We start from the raw sequence: 23,079 nt of genomic DNA, 5'->3' as shown, positions 1-23,079 counted from the left end.
TGGACTCGCTTTTTCCCGTCTTATTAACTCCGTTAAGCAATTTGCTGACATATCCTTGATTCTTCGAGAAACCGAGTTGTCAGAAAGGGACACACAGTTAATTGTTTTAAGAAATTTCTCGTCATTCGCGCTCTATACCAAAACTTTTGCACCTGCTTTTAACAAATCTGCAATTGTTTGAGCTTCACCTGCTTTTCCAATACGTTAACTAACACGATATGACGCAATAAGAACACCTTTGTTGTCCTATTGGACAAACAAAAGAAATGTAGCTTTTCTTTTATCTAATTACAAACACTTTCGTTTGAAATACTCAGAAGTTGGATTATTTAAATGGAAGAGTTTGGTTTCCAGATGGCGTTTTAACTTTACTGGATGCAAACTACTGTTATGCAATACTTTTTACATTTATGTACAGCGTATTCTGATTAAATTTTATAATTTTAGAAAAAAATATTAACATTCTACCCCAACTCCAAAAAAAAACATGCTTTGACAGACAATTATATATCATAATATCCTTGTTGTGGTGGAAGATGGTAAATAATTTATCATAATTTTATGGATGTATATATTTTAATATTTTTTCATTGTTCAACTTGGTTAACTGTTTTTGTTGTATATATCATAACTCACAATACTGATCTATAGATGGCACTAAAACACGTGTATGTATGTGTGTTTACATGTCAATTACCTGAATTTCTACAATATACTAATTAGTAGCTCCTGTTGAATAATAACAGATAACAGGTGTTGCCTGACGTAAGGAAATGTTTTTTTTTTTTACTTTAAACACTTCTTATGTGAGTATAAAGCTAAAATAAAGTCTGGTGAAAAATGAAATAACACAACTTTAACACATTTCTTGTAGTGAAACTGCTTATTATAATGATAATGAAAAACTTACAAACATTGTATTCTCTTTTCAGTTCATATGGACAATACAGCTGTTGGCTACACATCATCGGTTCTGGCAACATCTATCATATCGATGGTCGTATTGCTCGTGGTGTTGGATATTGTGGTGAAATAACAAAGAAAAAGGCTGGCAACACACTTGATGTATTTTGTTTTAATACAAATACGTTTTGTTTCATAACTTACGTAACGTAATACAAAGCATGGCACTCATTAACCTCACCTTATAATTAATTTTATGTTTATATCTCTCATATGTCTCATTGGCTCCAAGATTTTAAAAAATGCATATACCTAGAACTGGTATATACTGACAAACTTAACATAGATTGTTTCAAATTAAGGAATCTATCCTTCTTCCACTGCCCTCTCTACAACTGTCAGATTTATATTTTATATATATTAAACTGTTTAACTTTAGGTATCAATCCCTCTCCACTGCTCTCTCTACAAGTGTTAGGTTTATATTTTATGTATATTAAACTGTTTAACTTTAGGTATCAATCCATCTCCACTGCTCTCTCTACAAGTGTTAGGTTTATATTTTATATATATTAAACTGTTTAAGTTTAGGTATCAATCCCTCTCCACTGCTCTCTCTACATGTGTCAGGTTTATATTTTATATATATTAAACTGTTTAACTTTAGGTATCAATCCCTCTCCACTGCTCTCTCTACATGTGTCAGGTTTATATTTTATATATATTAAACTGTTTAAATTTAGGTATCAATCCCTCTTCCTCTGCTCTCTCTACATGTGTCAGGTTTATATTTTATATATATTAAACTGTTTAACTTTAGGCATCAATCCCTCTCCACTGCTCTCTCTACAAGTGTCAGGTATATATATTTTATATTTGTTAAACTGTTTAAATTTAGGTATCAATCCCTCTTCCACTGCTCTCTCTACAAGTGTCAGGTTTATATTTTATATATATTAAACTGTTTAAGTTTAGGTATCAATCCTTCTTCCTCTGCTCTCTCTACATGTGTCAGGTTTATATTTTATATATATTAAACTGTTTAAGTTTAGGTATCAATCCCTCTTCCACTGCTCTCTCTACAAGTGTCAGGTTTATATTTTATATATATTAAACTGTTTAACTTTAGGTATCAATCCCTCTCCACTGCTCTCTCTACAAGTGTCAGGTTTATATTTTATATTTGTTAAGCTGTTTAAATTTAGGTATCAATCCCTCTTCCTCTGCTCTCTCTACATGTGTCAGGTTTATATTTTATATATATTAAACTGTTTAAGTTTAGGTATCAATCCCTCTTCCACTGCTCTCTCTACAAGTGTCAGGTTTATATTTTGTATATATTAAACTGTTTAAGTTTAGGTATCAATCCTTCTTCCTCTGCTCTCCCTACAAGTGTCAGGTTTATATTTTATATATATTAAACTGTTTAAGTTTAGGTATCAATCCCTCTTCCACTGCTCTCTCTACAAGTGTCAGGTTTATATTTTATATATATTAAACTGTTTAAGTTTAGGTATCAATCCTTCTTCCTCTGCTCTCTCTACATGTGTCAGGTTTATATTTTATATATATTAAACTGTTTAAGTTTAGGTATCAATCCCTCTTCCACTGCTCTCTCTACAAGTGTCAGGTTTATATTTTATATATATTAAACTGTTTAACTTTAGGTATCAATCCCTCTCCACTGCTCTCTCTACAAGTGTAAGGTTTATATTTTATATTTGTTAAGCTGTTTAAATTTAGGTATCAATCCCTCTTCCTCTGCTCTCTCTACATGTGTCAGGTTTATATTTTATATATATTAAACTGTTTAAGTTTAGGTATCAATCCCTCTTCCACTGCTCTCTCTACAAGTGTCAGGTTTATATTTTATAGATATTAAACTGTTTAAGTTTAGGTATCAATCCTTCTTCCTCTGCTCTCTCTACAAGTGTCAGGTTTATATTTTATATATATTAAACTGTTTAAGTTTAGGTATCAATCCCTCTTCCACTGCTCTCTCTACAAGTGTCAGGTTTATATTTTATAGATATTAAACTGTTTAAGTTTAGGTATCAATCCCTCTTCCACTGCTCTCTCTACAAGTGTCAGGTTTATATTTTTATATGTATTAAACTGTTTAAATTTAGGTATCAATCCCTCTTCTCTGCTATCTCTACAAGTGTCAGGTTTATATTTTTATATATATTAAACTGTTTAAGTTTAGGTATCAATCCCTCTTCTCTGCCCTCTCTACAGGTGTTAGGTTTATATTTAATATTAATAAATATAAACACAAACATTTCAAACTTTACATAGTTTCTACTTTTTCTAATTTTTCTGCCTAAGTTCATTTAGATAATGTAATAATAGTTATTGTGTATGTAGTTCATTTAGATAATGTAATAATAGTTATTTTGTATGTAGTTCATTTAGATAATGTAATAATAGTTATTGTGTATGTAGTTCATTTAGATAATGTAATAATAGTTATTGTGTATGTAGTTCATTTAGATAATGTAATAATAGTTATTGTGTATGTTGAAACTGGCTTGTTGTTGAACATGTTTCACGTTTTTCAAATAGTTTTTATCACTGTTACCAATGTAAAGTTAAGCCCAATATAGATATAAACTATACTATGTACAACAGAGTAGGTTATATTACACAGGGATTACTTACCTCATATTTACACAAATATAGAACGTGAAATATTCTAGTAGCCATCCTTTATTTAACGTTTCAGTTATAAGAATATTCACCTTACGTTTATTATATGTTCTTGAAGTTCTATTGGTCTCCGAAATTTAACACCCTACTTAGATTTATAAAAATGTATAACTGTATTAACATGCATTAATACTTTAACCTACTGTTACTTTGTAGTAGTTTCACTAAAAGTTTCGTAACGTACGTTTTCGCTAACCATCATAGTTACTGTCTCTGAACTTATGCTTTCTTTACAGAATATTGACAAATAGTATTTATGAAGATAAGCACCAGATGGCACATCTTTCAATGGTCGAGGTTGCTGTGGTTTGCGTTTTCTTTTCACTTCATAAAGCTTTATGTTAAAACCAAAATCTTTCTTCTTGTAATGATGAAATTATGATAAAAAGGCACAAATAAAATATGTTAGATGCAGTACTTTCTTTTTGACTTTCTTTCTCTTTTCCAATTTTCTCTTAATTAAACACGTTTAACACAGAAGGGAAAGTAAATATAGTTTAAACAGAGATGTTGATCGTTAAAGTTTTCTATTTAATTGTGATAGATGTATGCTGATGGTTAAAGTTCTCTATTTAATTTTGATACATGCATGTTGGTGGTTAACGTTTTATCTTTAATTATGATAGATGTAAGCTAGTGGTTAGAATTCTCTATATAATTGTGATACATGTATCTTGGTGGTTAATGTTTTCTATATAATTGTTAATAGATGTATGTTGGTGATTAAAGTTCTCTACTTAATTGTGATATGAAGCTGTAAGTAACCTAACAATACAACCATTGTACATATGTTTTATATGAAGTTTTAATTAACCAGACAACACAATCATTGCATACGTGTTTTATATCAAGTGATAAGTAACCTGACTACACAATCATTGTATGTGTGTTTTATATCAAGTTGTAAGTAACCTGACTACACAATCATTGAACATATGTGTTATATCAAGTTGTAAGTAACCTGACTATACAATCATTGTACATGTGTTTTATATCAAATGGTAAGTAACCTGACTACACAATCATTGTACATATGTGTTATATCAAGTTGTAAGTAACCTGACTACACAATCATTGTACGTGTGTGTTATATCAAGTTGTAAGTAACCTGACTACACAATCGTTGTACGTGTGTGTTATATCAAGTTGTAAGTAACCTGACTACACAATCATTGTACATATGTGTTATATCAATTGGTAAGTAACCTGACTACACAATCATTGTACGTGTGTTTTATATCAATTGGTAAGTAACCTGACTACACAATCAGTGTACGTGTGTGTTATATCAAGTTGTAAGTAACCTGACTACACAATCATTGTACGTGTGTTTTATATCAATTGGTAAGTAACCTGACTACACAATCAGTGTACGTGTGTGTTATATCAAGTTGTAAGTAACCTGACTACACAATCATTGTACATATGTGTTATATCAATTGGTAAGTAACCTGACTACACAATCATTGTACATATGTGTTATATCAATTGGTAAGTAACCTGACTACACAATCATTGTACGTGTGTTTTATATCAATTGGTAAGTAACCTGACTACACAATCAGTGTACGTGTGTGTTATATCAAGTTGTAAGTAACCTGACTACACAATCATTGTACATATGTGTTATATCAATTGGTAAGTAACCTGACTACACAATCATTGTACGTGTGTTTTATATCAATTGGTAAGTAACCTGACTACACAATCATTGTACGTGTGTTTTATATCAATTGGTAAGTAACCTGACTACACAATCAGTGTACGTGTGTGTTATATCAAGTTGTAAGTAACCTGACTACACAATCATTGTACGTGTGTGTTATATCAAGTTGTAAGTAACCTGACTACACAATCGTTGTACGTGTGTGTTATATCAAGTTGTAAGTAACCTGACTACACAATCGTTGTACGTGTGTGTTATATCAAGTTATAAGTAACCTGACTACATAAACATTGTACGTGTGTGTTATATCAAGTGGTAGGTAACCTGACTACACAATCATTGTGCGTGTGTTTTATATCAAGTTGTAAGTAACCTGACTACACAATCATTGTACATGTGTTTTATATCAAGTGGTAGGTAACCTGACTACACAATCATTGTACGTGTGTTTTGTATCAAGTTGTAAGTAACCTGACTACACAATCATTGTACATATGTTTTTTATGTCGCAATTCTATTTAATTGTATTTCATTGTGTAAATTGTCAGTGATAAGAACTCATATTTTAATAAACAATGATTTATTTTACATAACTCTAAAAATGAAACTGTTTCCAGTGACAAAAATACAATAAATAATAAAACTTTAAAGAATAAGAAATAAAATGATGAGACAAGAAAAAGTCTGATACATTCAATTTGTTTCTTTACAAGAATCTCACTTATTTATACCTTCATAGAAAAATATAAAAAACACCATAATGCATTGTTTTATATATTAAAGAATGTCGTGCCATCTGTTGACAAAATATCTATCAGATCCATGATTTCATTCAGTAATTTGATATCTCAATAGATTCATGTACATTCATACTATAACATTTTCATATTTTGCTAAAATAACATTTTTTCTATTGTATTGTATGGTTATTTTCACGCTAATGTTAAAATAGTAATAATATTATTTTTAACTTTTTTGTGTTCACGAATTCTGCATATTAAATGTCTTTTAGTTTCTCTTACGAACCTTTTATCATATTCTATGATACTCTTTATATACCCATTTTTCCCATTAAATAAATTTCATCTTTAGTTATATTAAGAAATGGCTAACTTATCCATGTTTCTTATCATCTCTGTCAACAACAGTAGGAGTAAGTCCTCTTTCTAAAGCTGTATGTTTAATTAATAATAATTAATCGTTAATATGATGCTGTTTACAACATAATTTTACTATTGTAACAACATAAGACTAAAAAACAGCTTTCTTCTATTGTTTAATGTCACAAGAATGTTCACGTGGTTCAATGATTACAGAAAAAGGTTTTCAGTAACTTGTAGTTTTCAATTTATACTAACCTAAAACATCCAAAAAAGATAAACCATTTGTCTCAATTTCATATGTAAATGTGATAGAATTGTCATTGTTATGAAGGTAATGAACAGAAAAAGCCAATTCATCTTTACTATTCTTACTATTCCGTCCTATCTAAAATGTGTCATCAACATACCTCGCTGAATTTTAAGTTTCCTATCCACTGTCAAAACTGTCCACAAATCGCATAATAACAGATAAAAGGGAACCCATAACTAAGCCTATCTTCGTGTTTATGTACTTTACTGTTAACTATGACGTAAAAAATATGTTGTCAACAGGTGGCGCGAAATTCTTAAACAAGTTAAATGTGTGAGACTGTTTCTTGTCTCGTGCTTTTGTTAATTCTTTACAGTAAATAATTTGTAATTTTATTGTATATTTGAGACTGGAAACATTTTTAATTTTTAGAGTTATGTACAATAAACCATTATGTATTAAAAGGTGAGTTTTTATCATTGAATTTTGTTTAATCAAAATATATCACAAGTACATCTGAATTTACAGATAATGGAATGAACACACTCCGATACCGATAGGCCTGAATTCTGTTTTATCAAAGTCTATTACAAGTACATCTAGATTGACATAGAAATGTCATGTAATGTAATGGAAGGGACACACATTCGCAGTCCATATTTCAGGGATATACTCGTCACAAACAGTTTGATGGTCAGACTTACTGACCCATTGGTAAATACACAATACATCAACTCAAGGCTTAGTCATATAATATCAGAGGATATGAAAGACATGATGTGCGAAATACACAAATAATTAAACTTACTGTAAAAATCAACAAAAATAATAGTATTAAACATACAGATCAAAGAACAGTGGCACATAGTTTTGGGTTTAATATTCTCTGATAATGACCACCATGTTAAAAGTTTTATCTTTACGTTACGTCAGTGAATTAAGTTACCTGGGTATATTAATATGTATATATGTCCAACACTTATGATTCAACTCCGAGTACAACCAAACAGTGGTTTTTGAGTAAACACTTCAAACAAATAAATCATAGAATTGAGTTGATCTGTAACTTAAAGCAATGCTTGTAATATTTTTAACAAAGTTTGTTTTAACTTATAAACCTTCCAGTTCTTGTAAATGCGTAACAACTTATCCCAATCTTCGTCACAAAATACCAACAGCTTTTTTGTTTCATCACTTTACTGGAAAACCGCCTAGAATACACTGCAATGGCGTGATTTAGCATCATTTATATTTAGCAAAATAAAGTTTAAAATTCCAGTCGTCTTACTAATCAATTATTTAGTTTATCTTTAGTGTAAGAAACAGTTAAGCTAGTATACACAATAAAAAGAGAAAACGGGGTCTAAAACTACAATACTTCTATAAGAAGGAAACGTGTTGTTTTTGTCAACCTGTCACTGATCACGTTGCAACAGTTCCCAAATATGACAGTACAACGTTCAAGTTAAAAAAATATTTTTAAAGAAATGATTTATTATACACAGTAACTATACTGGAAACAGATAAATATAATAAAATATTGAATAATTTACTGAACGGGATAAAAACATTACCCAATGAGACTGAAACATGTTTTTATAAGCCTGGGGAGGAACATTTTTCTATATGAAAGAGAGACAACACTTCTCTAACTATGCAGTGGTATGATTTACCAAGTATCTGTGTATTATTACATCATCTTGTAGAATCTACAATTGAAAGTTTGAATATTTATATTTACAATAACTGTATGACATAGTTTAAGTTTAATCTAATCAAATAACTACAGATTCCAAATAGCTTCATTTCTATAATGCTAAGACTTTTACTTATCCCATTTTCAAATTGCACGTAACTTTTAAAGTGTACATTTTTTTATTCAAATTTCACACAGTGTTTAACCAACTTCCAGCAAACACAGTAATGAGTGGCATATAGTTCTATATTACCGCATTTTGGGTTATTGTCTTTTGGGTGAATAGGTCAGCACCATAATTACTGACTTACTGTCTTTTAGATCCATAGGTCATTATTATCATTGATTATTAACTTTCTTCAGGGTCAAAGGTCATCACGATAATTATCTTACTGCATTCTTATTCAAAAGGTCATCAATCTTCTGAGTCGAAAAGTCAGCTTTCACATTTTTCCATATCACACTTACAACGTCAACTCTCGTATCTTTTTTTTTTTTGTTTAGTGTGTTACTTGCACGTGTCCTACACGGACTTGCTGAATCAAGCATGTCGATGTTTTTCATTTTTAAGTTTTCTCTAGTTGTGTTTGACAGTTTAAGTTGTCCAGGTAAACTGTTTCTCGAGTTTTTTCCAACTCACATTTCCCGTGATTCTTTTCTCAGATATATCAATTTTTCCTCTCAAGTGTCTCCTGGTTTTTTATTTCTAAGCCTTTGTTCAGTTCTCACCCTTGTCCTGTTCTGTGTATCGTGTCTTCCTGCAGTTAATGTTCTGTATCATAACATTTTATGTAACATCTCAACATTTTAGTTCTATTCACTTGTGTTTAATTTTTTTACTCTTTATAAATCTGTTTCTGCTGTAGATCAAACAGAAACCTGTAGACACATCATCATGTTCATGTAACTATCTTCTCCTGCTACTGAGTCACTTGATCTTGTAACTGTGCCCTAGTTCTCCTAATAAGTCACATACTGCTGTACCTACATGGGTAAATTATTTACAACCAGTGTCTTATGATATTCCAAACTTTGTGGTGAGGTCAGGAACATATTGATTCTGATTCTGTTTATTTTATCACTGTAAACAGTGGGTAGTTTATCAAAATAAACCTAATTAGTTCCACTGAGAAGATTATGCAAAACACTGACTTTTGTTTCTGTTTTAATTCAGCAACATTAAATGGGCCAAAAATTATCAGAAGTCCAGAGCAAGTCCTTGTTGTTTTTTAAAAGACTGTTACCCATATCCGATCATGTTTGCGTGCGTGTTGGACTGTAGATACAAGAATACCAAAGAAACAGACTGATAAAGAACAGTGAACTGTGGTGATACAAAAGAACTATGCTCTCCACGAACACAGTGGTCTGTGTGTTGAAAATTAGGTTTACACACCACTTAATCTTCCAGTCAGCGTACGTCATTTTATTAGTACATATAAACTGACCATCTCTGTTCAGAAAAATATGCTTGAAACCATGGCAACATCTGTTTACCAACAAACAGTGGAGCAGTCGGAAAAATCGGGAAATATGGAAAAAAAAAATTAAATCACCGAAAGCTTCTTTAACTGAAAACCTTAATCTCAGATATTAAGTGTTTCTTTGATCACAACACTAAACATGATAGCTTTTCCTTCGTAACAAAATACTACAAAATTGTACGGTACTTGAGGATTTTCAGAGAAGAAATAACACTTATCTTAGCATATACAGTAGTGACTGTAGCTGTTATATAAGGTCAGGTCATCCTAATAAGTATCATACCATCTTCTCTTATACAGTTGGGTGACCTTCATGTCTGCCATCATTTGGATGAGATCCTTGACAATTCTGAAAAAAACATTGTCCAAAATTCTATCACAACCATCTCCCAAAATAAGATAACAATGTAGTAACCACTGCTGTGGAACAGAATTACTGACATTCTAATTGTTGAGAGTTGATAATATTGTAATAAACTACAATGGAACAGAATTACATTCCAACTATTGAGAGTTCATAATAATGTTAATTGAAAACATAAGTCTGTATTTTATATACTGAACAAAGTTTACAAACATAAACACTCACAGCTTGTTTCCTCTGCCAGGTTTTCATGGCCAGTTTGTACTTTTCAAATTCATGACACCAGTCAATGTATACTTTCTTGTAATCATTTTCTGAAGGTGTATTACAGGTCTCTGTTAAAAAAAATAGATGTTACAGAAACTAAACTATTTACAGTTCTAAACACAGATGTTACAGAAACTGGACTATTCACATTTCTAAACACAAATGTTACAGATACTGGATTATTAACAGTTCTAAATACAGATGTTACAGAAACTAGACTATTAACAGTTCTAAACACAGATGTTACAGAAACTGGACTATTCACATTTCTAAACACAAATGTTACAGATACTGGATTATTAACAGTTCTAAATACAGATGTTACAGAAACTAGACTATTAACAGTTCTGAACACACATTTTACAGAAACGAGACTATTAACAGTTCTGATAAAGATGTTACAGAAACTAGGCTATTAACAGTTCTAAATACAGTTGTTACAGAAACTAGACTATCAACAGTTCTAAATACAGATGTTACAGAAACTAGACTATTAACAGTTGTAAATACAGATGTTACAGAATCTGGACTATTAACAGTTCTAAATACAGATGTTACAGAAACTAGACTATTAATAGTTCTAAATACAAATGTTACAGAAACTGGACTGTTAAGAGTTCTAAATCAGATGTAACAGAAGCTGGACTATTAACAGTTCTAAATAAGATGTTACAGAAACTGGACTATTAACAGTTCTAAATACAGATGTTACAGAAACTAGACTATTAAGAGTTCTAAATCAGATGTTACAGAAGCTGGACTATTAACAATTCTAAATAGAGATGATACAGAAACTGGACTATTAACAGTTCTAAAAACAGATGTTACAGAAGCTGGACTATTAACAGTTCTAAATAAGATGTTACAGAATTTAGACTATTAACATTTCTGAATACAGATGTTACAGAAACTGGACTATTAACAAATCTAAACACAAATGTTACAGAATTTAGACTATTAACAATTCTAAATACAGATGTTACAGAAACTGGACTATTAACAATTCTAAGTACAGATGTTACAGAATTTAGACTATTAACAATTCTAAATACAGATGTTACAGAAACTGGACTATTAACAATTCTAAATACAGATGTTACAGAAACTGGACTATTAACAATTCTAAATGCAGATGTTACAGAAACTGGACTATTAACAGTTCTAAATAAGATGTTACAGAATCTAGACTATTAACAGTTCTAAATACAGATGTTACAGAAACTGGACTATTAACAGTTCTAAACACAAATGTTACAGAAACTGGACTATTAACAATTCTAAACACAGATGTTACAGAAACTGGACTAGTAACAGTTCTAAACACATGTTACAGAAACTGGACTATTAACAGTTCTAAATACAGATGTTACAGAAACTGGACTATTAACAGTTCGAAACACAAATGTTACAGAAACTGGATTATTAACAGTTCTAAACACAGATGTTACAGAAACTGGACTATTATGATTTTTAAGGACAGATGTTGTGACATTTGAATTTAAGTTGCTTCAAATACATAATTAATGCTGTTGCAAACTTTTTAAGTTATATTCAATTAATATTATCATGCGTATCTACATGGTATTATATAAATAAGGTTATTTTTGTACAATTTATTTGTTCAAAAGATTTATTTATTATTATTTAATGGAAAGTATTTTCTATCCCTTTATGGCAGCTCATAGAAAAACTTGACTAATGTCAGAGTTCTATATAAAATGTTTCTTTCAAGACAACAACTATATCACTCTGTCACAGAATATAGAAGAAATTAAAGACTTTTCGAGAAGGCTATAAATGATACTTTTGTTCAAAGTTTTGATCAGTATTAGTCACTGTAGACATGAAATGATGGCAAGGCTAAAGAATCTTCTAACTATATCTTCATTTAGTTATCATTATAAAATCCACCAACATGTCTAAATTAAGACCAAACTTACTCGAATCTATGGTCACATTGTAATTACACAATGTGTCATTCCCAAGTTTACACTCATACTGTCCACTATCATGACTGGTCACTGCAATGATGACAAGCCCATGGTCTGAGGTGAGGACGTACTTATCTTGATGAGGTTTAACTGATCGAGGACCCTTCTCATGACTATAATGGGTCCACTTTACTGACCTCATGTCTGGTCCACCAACAACGTGAGGGTGTAATGTACAGTCTAGATGGAGGCTCTGACCCCAGTAAACATGTATAATTTTATTTTTCTGACCTGCTGACCATAGAAAAGACACATAACATCTTTCTCTTTCCACTGATACAAAAGAAACAAACAATTAAGCACTGTATCTGTACAAATATCATTCAATACAAATATCATTCATTACAAATATCATTCAGTACAAATATTATTCAATACAAATATCATTTAATACAAATATCATTCAGTACAAATATTATTCAATACAAATATCATTTAATACAAATATCATTCAATACAAATATCATTTAATACAAATATCATTCAATACAAATATCATTCAATAGAAATATCATTCAATAGAAATATCATTCAATAGAAATATCATTCAGGACAAATATCATTCAATAGAAATATCATTCAGTACAAATATCATTCAGGACAAATATCATTCAATAGAAATATCATTCAGTACAAATATCATTCAATAGAAATATCATTCAGGACAAATATCATTCAATACAAATATCATTCAATAGAAATATCATTCAGTACAAATATCATTCAATAGAAATATCATTCAGGACAAATATCATTCAATAGAAATATCATTCAGTACAAATATCATTCAGGACAAATATCATTCAATAGAAATATCATTCAGTACAAATATCATTCAATAGAAATATCATTCAGGACAAATATCATTCAATACAAATATCATTCAATTCACTTTGAAATTCTTTAAAATCATGTTACAAATATGATGTTCTATTTACTTTGATTTTTTTTTTAAATCATATTGTCAACATGAAATTCAATTTACTTTGAAATTCTTTAAAACCATATTGTCTACATGACAGTAATAATTACAAGTTCACTTTCATTTAACATAATATTAATAAAGAAATATTGGATAGTGTATATTACGAAGGAAAACTCAATACTGAATCTATATTTCATTAATGAAATACTTAAAGGCACTTCAGAAACAAAAAAAAAGAACTTCCGCTAACCCAAACCTAAACCTGTCCAAAAGTTATTGTGTATTTGGTAAGAAGACTTCAAGGCCTCTTAGTTGCAGTAAGTTTTTAAACAGTTTTCTAAAGATGTTACTTCCTTTACAATATCTTGAGAAACAAAGGAAAATCTAAGCTAGCCTAAATTCTGATAACAAATTATGGAATAAATAAATATAGTTTTGGTGAAAATATATTCATTTTGGAAAACGTAGCTTAAGCATGTCTTTTTGTCAAAATATAATGAATAACTAGTTTTTCCAAAACTTTAGGAGAAATTAAAGGAATTTCAGTAAAAATATGACTTTTTTTAATTTGGAGGAAACTGTTTTTTAAATTCACTATTAAAACATGATCTACATGTTGAGTGACAGCTAGTACAATATCATATAACTGATCTACTTGTTGAGAGACAGCTAGTACAATATCATATAACTGATCTACTTGTTGAGTGACAGCTAGTACAATATCACATAACTGATCTACTTGTTGAGTGACAGCTACTAGAATATCATATAACTAACTGATCTACTTGTTGGGTTACAGCTACTAGAATATCATATAACTGATCTACTTGTTGAGTGACAGCTACCAGAATATCATATAACTGATCTACATGTTGTGTGACAGCTACTAGAATATCATATAACTAATCTACATGTTGGGTGACAGCTACCAGAATATCATATAACTGATCTACATGTTGGGTGACAGCTACCAGAATATCATATAACTGATCTACATGTTGAGTAAGAGATAGTATAATATCATATAACTGATCTACTTGTTGAGTGACAGCTAGTACAATATCATATAACTGATCTACTTGTTGAGTGACAGCTACTAGAATATCATATAACTGATCTACTTGTTGAGTGACAGCTACTAGAATATCATATAACTCATCTACATGTTGAGTGACAGCTAGTACAATATCATATAACTGATCTACTTGTTGAGTGACAGCTACTAGAATATCATACAACTGATCTACTTGTTGAGTGACAGCTACTAGAATATCATATAACTGATCTACTTGTTGAGTGACAGCTAGAACAATATCATATAACTGATCTACATGTTGAGTGACAGCTACTAGAATATCATATAACTGATCTACTTGTTGAGTGACAGCTACTAGAATATCATATAACTGATCTACATGTTGAGTATGAGATAGTATAATATCATATAACTGATCTACTTGTTGAGTGACAGCTTCCAGAATATCATATAACTGATCTACATGTTGGGTGACAGCTACCAGAATATCATATAACTGATCTACATGTTGAGTAAGAGATAGTATAGTATCATATAACTGATCTACATGTTGAGTAAGAGATAGTATAATATCATATAACTGATCTACTTGTTGAATGACAGCTAGTACAATATCATATAACTGATCTACTTGTTGAGTGACAGCTACTAGAATATCATATAACTGATCTACTTGTTGGGTTACAGCTACTAGAATATCATATAACTGATCTACTTGTTGAGTGACAGCTACCAGAATATCATATAACTGATCTACATGTTGAGTAAGAGATAGTATAATATCATATAACTGATCTACTTGTTGAGTGACAGCTAGTACAATATCATATAACTGATCTACTTGTTGAGTGACAGCTACTAGAATATCATATAACTGATCTACTTGTTGAGTGACAGCTAGTACAATATCATATAACTGATCTACATGTTGAGTGACAGCTTCCAGAATATCATATAACTGATCTACATGTTGGGTGACAGCTACCAGAATATCATATAACTGATCTACATGTTGAGTATGAGATAGTATAATATCATATAACTGATCTACTTGTTGAGTGAAAGCTACTAGAATATCATATAACTGATCTACTTGTTGGGTTACAGCTACTAGAATATCATATAACTGATCTACTTGTTGAGTGACAGCTAGTACAATATCACATAACTGATCTACTTGTTGAGTGACAGCTACTAGAATATCATATAACTAACTGATCTACTTGTTGGGTTACAGCTACTAGAATATCATATAACTGATCTACTTGTTGAGTGACAGCTACCAGAATATCATATAACTGATCTACATGTTGTGTGACAGCTACTAGAATATCATATAACTAATCTACATGTTGGGTGACAGCTACCAGAATATCATATAACTGATCTACATGTTGGGTGACAGCTACCAGAATATCATATAACTGATCTACATGTTGAGTAAGAGATAGTATAATATCATATAACTGATCTACTTGTTGAGTGACAGCTAGTACAATATCATATAACTGATCTACTTGTTGAGTGACAGCTACTAGAATATCATATAACTGATCTACTTGTTGAGTGACAGCTACTAGAATATCATATAACTCATCTACATGTTGAGTGACAGCTAGTACAATATCATATAACTGATCTACTTGTTGAGTGACAGCTACTAGAATATCATACAACTGATCTACTTGTTGAGTGACAGCTACTAGAATATCATATAACTGATCTACTTGTTGAGTGACAGCTAGAACAATATCATATAACTGATCTACATGTTGAGTGACAGCTACTAGAATATCATATAACTGATCTACTTGTTGAGTGACAGCTACTAGAATATCATATAACTGATCTACTTGTTGAGTGACAGCTAGTACAATATCATATAACTGATCTACTTGTTGAGTGACAGCTTCCAGAATATCATATAACTGATCTACATGTTGGGTGACAGCTACCAGAATATCATATAACTGATCTACATGTTGAGTAAGAGATAGTATAATATCATATAACTGATCTACATGTTGAGTAAGAGATAGTATAATATCATATAACTGATCTACTTGTTGAATGACAGCTAGTACAATATCATATAACTGATCTACTTGTTGAGTGACAGCTACTAGAATATCATATAACTGATCTACTTGTTGGGTTACAGCTACTAGAATATCATATAACTGATCTACTTGTTGAGTGACAGCTACCAGAATATCATATAACTGATCTACATGTTGAGTAAGAGATAGTATAATATCATATAACTGATCTACTTGTTGAGTGACAGCTAGTACAATATCATATAACTGATCTACTTGTTGAGTGACAGCTACTAGAATATCATATAACTGATCTACTTGTTGAGTGACAGCTACTAGAATATCATATAACTGATCTACTTGTTGAGTGACAGCTAGTACAATATCATATAACTGATCTACATGTTGAGTGACAGCTTCCAGAATATCATATAACTGATCTACATGTTGGGTGACAGCTACCAGAATATCATATAACTGATCTACATGTTGAGTATGAGATAGTATAATATCATATAACTGATCTACTTGTTGAGTGAAAGCTACTAGAATATCATATAACTGATCTACTTGTTGGGTTACAGCTACTAGAATATCATATAACTGATCTACTTGTTGGGTGACAGCTACTAGAATTTCATATAACTGATCTACTTGTTGAGTGAAAGCTACTAGAATATCATATAACTGATCTACTTGTTGGGTTACAGCTACCAGAATATCATATAACTGATCTACTTGTTGGGTGACAGCTACTAGAATTTCATATGACTGATCTGCACGTTTTGTGACAGCTACTAGAATATGATATAACTGACCTACTTGTTAAGTCATAGCAACTCTGTCTATTTACAATTAGTCAATTCTAATAAAATGTTCTATTACGAAGTTTAAGGAAGTTTTGACTCAATATCATAAATGTTACTTACAGTTTTTACACATCTCAGGTGTGACTCTGGTAACATCTTGATAAAGCCTGAAATTTACATAGTATAAATTGTAGTAGAAAATTAACGTAACTTACAGTGTAGTACAAAACTAACATTACACACACTGTACTACAAAATTAGCGTAACCTATGCTGTAATACAACATTAACGTAACCTACACTGTGGTACAAAATTAACGTAACCTACACTGTAGCATGGAATGATGACACTGAGAAACCTAGAGTATATTAATTGAAACAGACATTCATAGACACATAAATGAGTACACATTTAGATATACGTCTAACGGGTGTATTTTTTGTTGCACTTTGTTAATATAATGAAGCTAGATTTATCGAGAAGTTGAGTACCTTATTTTATTTAAAACGAATTTCGAGACTCACCACATCATTACAGTCCATGTCGTCACGTCCTGTCATGATCTTTTCAGCGATTTTGCAAATTGAAAATAGACCTGTAGCGTATTTCATTTTCAGGAATAAACTTCATTATAAGGCTGTAATGTATAAAGCACACCACTTCTCAAAAGCTTTCATACATCACCCAGTTTATTTTTCTCTTCGCCCAAGATTTTTTTCTACAGTTGAATCACATAAAACAACATATATGTTGCACCCACTGACTTGGTCGGTATATCTTCATACGAAATAACACGATTATTTCTTTTTCTTTCCAGCTGCTTGAGGTATACGGTAGTTTATAGCTTGGCACGGCTAGTATCTTAGTGAACCAATACCCTACCGGCTTCATTTTAAAACAAAGATCCTTCTTGATTATGTTGCGTACTTTTGTATCGGACCAAGGAAACCTATTTGTTTTTGGATTCTCACTTGTTACAATGTGATATAGTTTGCTTGATGGCATCTTTATTACATCTTTTTGAAGATCTCTTTCTTGATAGTCCTAGTACCCCAAATTGATCCACATTTCCTTTTTTACCAGAGCCAATAAGAACAAAGGATATCCTCACCTTGGAAATTCTGAATCCTCTATCTGAACACTTTTTTCTTATCATTTCAATATCAGAGAGGACTGTTACATCCAGTTTCCATCAGCATCACATAACATACAAAACGCAGAACAAAGTGAAAATGTAGTTATGATACAAGTCATTCCACCAGTACTTTATATCGAATGTGGTTGTCAAGTAACTTCTGAATTTTCATAATTAAACCCATTTTAACATAATGCACTCAACTCTCTGTGTATGTGTGTAACTTATATAAATATACATAATTTACAAAGTTTCTTCCTACAGGAGTATTTGATAAAAGAAGCCACAGTTACTTGTCATTTTAATTTCAAAAAGTTAGATAAAAACTCTAATGTAAATGTTAATTATTTAATCTCTCAAACCTGTAGTGTACATTCTAATTATTGAACCCCACAAATCTATACAGAACCCGTTAACTATTTAACTTCACAAACATCAACTAACTATTTACATTGTGAAAAAAGAACCGTACAAACAGATAAGACCTACCCTCTTACGTAGGACCGGCACTCGCCGAGTTTCTTGTCCCAACCACAGTATGGGTCTCGAGTACAACGTATACAACTTCCATAGCGTCTCTTGCACATCACTAGATGGAACTGGCGGACGCCACTGTCTGATGTTACGTACAAGGATTTATGCTAAAATTGATAACTTTAAAAAGTTACAACGTACAACTATTTCGTTCACATAACATTTAACAGGGTAGAATTAAGAACAAAAGTAGCCACGATGTCGTCATGTTTGTGAGAGAATGAACGGGTTTCGTGTATTACAATTCTTTATCAAACTAGATGAAAGTATATCCTTATTAAATTCACGTGAATCTCACAACTATCAAATTATCAGTTTGTTCACAGCCTGGTAGTTAGGTCGTACACTCACAATCCATGTGTCACGGGATCGAAACCCCCTACAAGCATGCTCGTCCTTAAAATGTGAAGGTGAAATAATGTGAAGGTGAATCATACTATTAGTTAAAAAATTAGTTCAAAATTAAGAACAAGCAACAAAACAAACAACAGTATATTCATCAAAGCTTCGTTTTATGTTGTCCCCCCACAGAAAATATGTATTTTACAAAACCTGTATTTCTATTTTAATAAAGGTAACTTGTATTATCAAGAATGTGGTTAATCACTGTTAATATTATTAACCATGACCCACTTACACCCTTCTGCAAATTAATTGAAACAAGAGGGAAAATTACGATTTTTTCAATTTTTTGCGTTTTATTTCTGAGAATCCAAAAATTACTCACAAATTAATACATGATATGACTGCCTTTACTTTTCAGAATATCATTAATTGAAAATGCCATGTTGAAAATATTGTAAAATGACCATTTGTTTCAATTAATTTGCACAAGGGTGTATACATCACGAGATCATGATATCGAACACCTTTCTTGGAAATACCGAGAGACGATTTCCAGTTTATTTCTATTGTGTCCACGTGCTTTAAGTTTAACATGGTACAGATTTAAAAAATGGATCTTAACAACCCATATATTTTCTACGTAGCTTAAAATTTAACTGGTTTACATTTCAATAATAAATGAAGTTAACGTCTAAAGATTTTAGGTTTAAAATTTATGAGACTATAACAGTTTTCTTACGTATTTTCAACGTACCTTAATATAAAGTTTAACAAGTTTACATTTCAATAATAAATGAAGTTAACGTCTAAAGATTTGAGGTTTAAAATTTATGAGACTATAACAGTTTTCTTACATATTTTCAACGTACCTTAATATAAATTTTAACAAGTTTACATTTCAATAATAAATGAAGTTAACGTCTAAAGATTTTAGGCTTAAGATTTATGAGACTATATCAGTTTTCTTACATATTTCCAACGTTCCTTAATGTAAATTTTAACTAGTTTATATTTCAATAATAAATGAAGTTAACATTTAAAGATTCTAGGCTTATGATTTATGAGTTTATGTCAAGCTGTACAGGCTACGATTAATTAACTTAAACGAAATCTACGTGACAGTGGCGGCGCCAAGGGGAGGCTTGGGGACTTGAGCCCCTCCAAATGAGCCAAGCTCCCCCTCAGCTCCCCAATATTGTTACCTACATATATTCATAAAATATGGAAAACACAATTGTCGTTGTTGCTTAACAATTAACATCAAAGAGACATAGATCTGTAGAACTCAACGTCTTCATCAAGACGGAAGTATGTGTCATGCGTCCCATAGCAACGTACTGAATGCACTGAAACTCATGTGTTGTATTGCTACTCCCTGTGTAATACCATTCTATCTTAAGCTTTGACGAAGATTAGACAACCAGGTTGATTTCAAGTTACAACAGATCATCAGGGATTTTACTTGATAAACCAAAGGTTTCACAGGTATTTACCTATTAATTTCATTTATCTTTTATTGAAAAGTAAGATATAGCATGCATGTATAAGTGTATTGTGTATAGGTCTAAACTACGAAACATTTAGCTGGTGTTGTGTCCTCTGTGAGATCATTTTGCATTGTGTATCAGCCAACCAAAATTGTACTGATGATTGTGGCATACACTTAAAATTGTGACTTACAATCCCATTAATGTTATACTTATGATTAGATAATAACCTTACATGTTAACTGACAAATAATATTTCTAAACAATTCTAGAATGAATTTTAAAATTGTCATTGGACTATTTAGAAGTGCCTAATTTAATGTAATATAGTAGTTACATTATTGTAACAGGTGCTTGTCACACTTATGATAATAAGAGCAATATCACAATCACAGTTTGACCTGTATGAATAATGTGAAGAAACCAGCCTTTCTGTGAAGGTCAACTGAAATTTAGACATTTTGTTTTGGTGCTACTATGACCATTCAGTATCCAGGCCGTGGGTTTGCTTTCTTCGAGCGCGTGATTCCCGCCTCGAACGCCTTAAGCATATGATCACCGAGCCGCTGACCATGGTGTACGCTCTGCGTATGGCTAACGATCGGCTCAGGCCGATCGAGCTCTAGATGCCAGTCGCACGCCACCCCCGCTCACTCCCATTAGCTGTTCACAGTTTTACAACATGCCTTATCAAAGTTGTGTTTGTAATTTTACATTATCACTACTCTGTAATTAAGTACTTGTGCTATATGGTTAAAGATAAACATTTTCTCTAACAGTATTTCACGGATATGTTCTGGATGCCAGGAGACACACCTTCTTTGCCATCATAGACAGGATGCTCAACGAGCTGAATAGAAGATTCTCCTCTGATGTCTGCAGTGTTCTGATGGGTGCAACTCCATTGAACCCCAAACACTCAACATTTCTGGACAAGCAAGCACTCTTAAAAATGGCAGCAAACTATGGTGTGGCAGAGGATGACCTCGCAGTGGAGGTCCACCAGTTGAACCGGCTGATTGCCAGGAAGAAAGACAAGGGGCAGGAAGTATCTGCACCATTGGAGCTTGCAACCATGCTGGAGCCATACAAGGATGCCTTCATGGATCTCCACAAACTTGTATGCATCGCTGTGGCCCTGCCTGTCACTTCAGCTGCCTGTGAGAGAAGTTTATCATGTCTGAAGCTTCTCAAGACATATTTGTGCAACACCAGTAGTAACAACCACACCAGCAACCTTGCTGTCATATCAGTAAACTCCAGGAGGGCAAAACAACTCGATACTGATACTGTTATAGACACATTTGCTGCCAATCACCAGAACAGGCGCATTGTTTTGAAGTAATATTGACTACAAACACAACACGATGAAAGATAGTTAGCCTAATAGTGACTTTACTTTTCCTCAGAGTGTATTAACTTCACATGGGATAATTCGTTTCTGCTATATAAACTATGTCTTTATGTTACATTTCTTTTGATTTCTAGCTTTACTCTTAATAGTATATTAAATGTTCAATCTAAGCTAATTTTGATTTTCTATATTATTATTATATACGCATATTTTCATAAACAGATTATTTCTAATTTGTAATAATGAATTATTAATCAGATAATGAGTTTCCAATGAAAACTACATTGAAAACGCAGTTCAAAATAGCACACCTTTCTGAAATGTACCTTGGTATTTACATTATAATAATCTACCATATATACTTCATATTCACAGTTTACCTCAGCCCCCCCCCAACGAAAATATCCTGGTGCCGTCACTGCTATGTGATGAAAAACTATTACTGTTTAGTTGTTTTCTAAGACATGGTTGAAAACGAATTAAAAATGTTATTTGCTGAACATCAGAGATAGTTATGATAAGGATATACAACCACAGGGTTACCTGTACTTACTGAGTAGGCTTACCTTGCTAGATATCTCCATGGCTTGTATGGGTTCTGGTGTTGTAGCTTCGAACACGTCAATCAAGCTTGAATTTGCTGCTCCAGTCCTATCGTACCATTCTACAACCTTGTAAACCAAGCCTTCTGCTACAATTCATACAAAATAATATATTCAAAATAACACAAATTATTGTAAAAATATCAGAGAAGGAAAAAGCAGGAACAAACTTTTAATACAATGTTCAGATACTTCAACAATAAACTTGTAGAAAATAACACATATTCAATTCACATAAAATTAGATGTGATAATATATTCTACATTCTACTTTAGATACTGCAATATGTTCTTGTGTAAATATTTAATAACATATATGTTTATAGAAATAAAAACAACGTTTAATGATGGGTAATAAAATTTGAAATGAGGCTTTCGCCA

At 31.6% G+C, this 23,079-nt stretch overlaps 3 protein-coding genes across 3 annotated transcripts in view; 1 reads left to right on the top strand and 2 right to left on the bottom strand.

The window, feature by feature from the left end:
* LOC143235208 (uncharacterized) overlaps nucleotides 1–4,021 on the top strand; it is a 33,119-nt gene extending 29,098 nt beyond the window's left edge. Inside the window, exons 13-14 of the mRNA XM_076473153.1 lie at nucleotides 933–1,065; nucleotides 3,849–4,021. Of these exons, the coding sequence (XP_076329268.1) occupies nucleotides 933–1,036 (104 nt within the window). The 3' untranslated portion in view covers nucleotides 1,037–1,065; nucleotides 3,849–4,021. The remainder of the gene's footprint in view (nucleotides 1–932; nucleotides 1,066–3,848) is intronic.
* The window catches only part of DCP2 (decapping mRNA 2), a 215,505-nt gene that overhangs the window by 80,171 nt on the left and 112,255 nt on the right, over nucleotides 1–23,079 (bottom strand). The window lies entirely within an intron of this gene.
* The window catches only part of LOC143237989 (semaphorin-2A-like), a 73,893-nt gene continuing 58,954 nt past the window's right edge, over nucleotides 8,141–23,079 (bottom strand). The window contains exons 12-17 of the mRNA XM_076477838.1: nucleotides 22,664–22,788; nucleotides 18,867–19,018; nucleotides 17,363–17,409; nucleotides 12,383–12,667; nucleotides 10,401–10,510; nucleotides 8,141–10,160 (exon numbers count right to left, since the gene is read on the bottom strand). Coding sequence (XP_076333953.1) covers nucleotides 10,104–10,160; nucleotides 10,401–10,510; nucleotides 12,383–12,667; nucleotides 17,363–17,409; nucleotides 18,867–19,018; nucleotides 22,664–22,788 — 776 coding nt within the window. The 3' untranslated portion in view covers nucleotides 8,141–10,103. The remainder of the gene's footprint in view (nucleotides 10,161–10,400; nucleotides 10,511–12,382; nucleotides 12,668–17,362; nucleotides 17,410–18,866; nucleotides 19,019–22,663; nucleotides 22,789–23,079) is intronic.

The sequence above is a fragment of the Tachypleus tridentatus genome, chromosome 2 (assembly GCF_004210375.1).
Source record: "Tachypleus tridentatus isolate NWPU-2018 chromosome 2, ASM421037v1, whole genome shotgun sequence".
In the NCBI taxonomy this organism is placed as follows: Eukaryota; Metazoa; Arthropoda; class Merostomata; order Xiphosura; family Limulidae; genus Tachypleus; species Tachypleus tridentatus.
The sequence above is the reverse complement of the archived record's forward strand: the minus strand, read 5'-3'. Positions and strand labels throughout refer to the sequence as shown.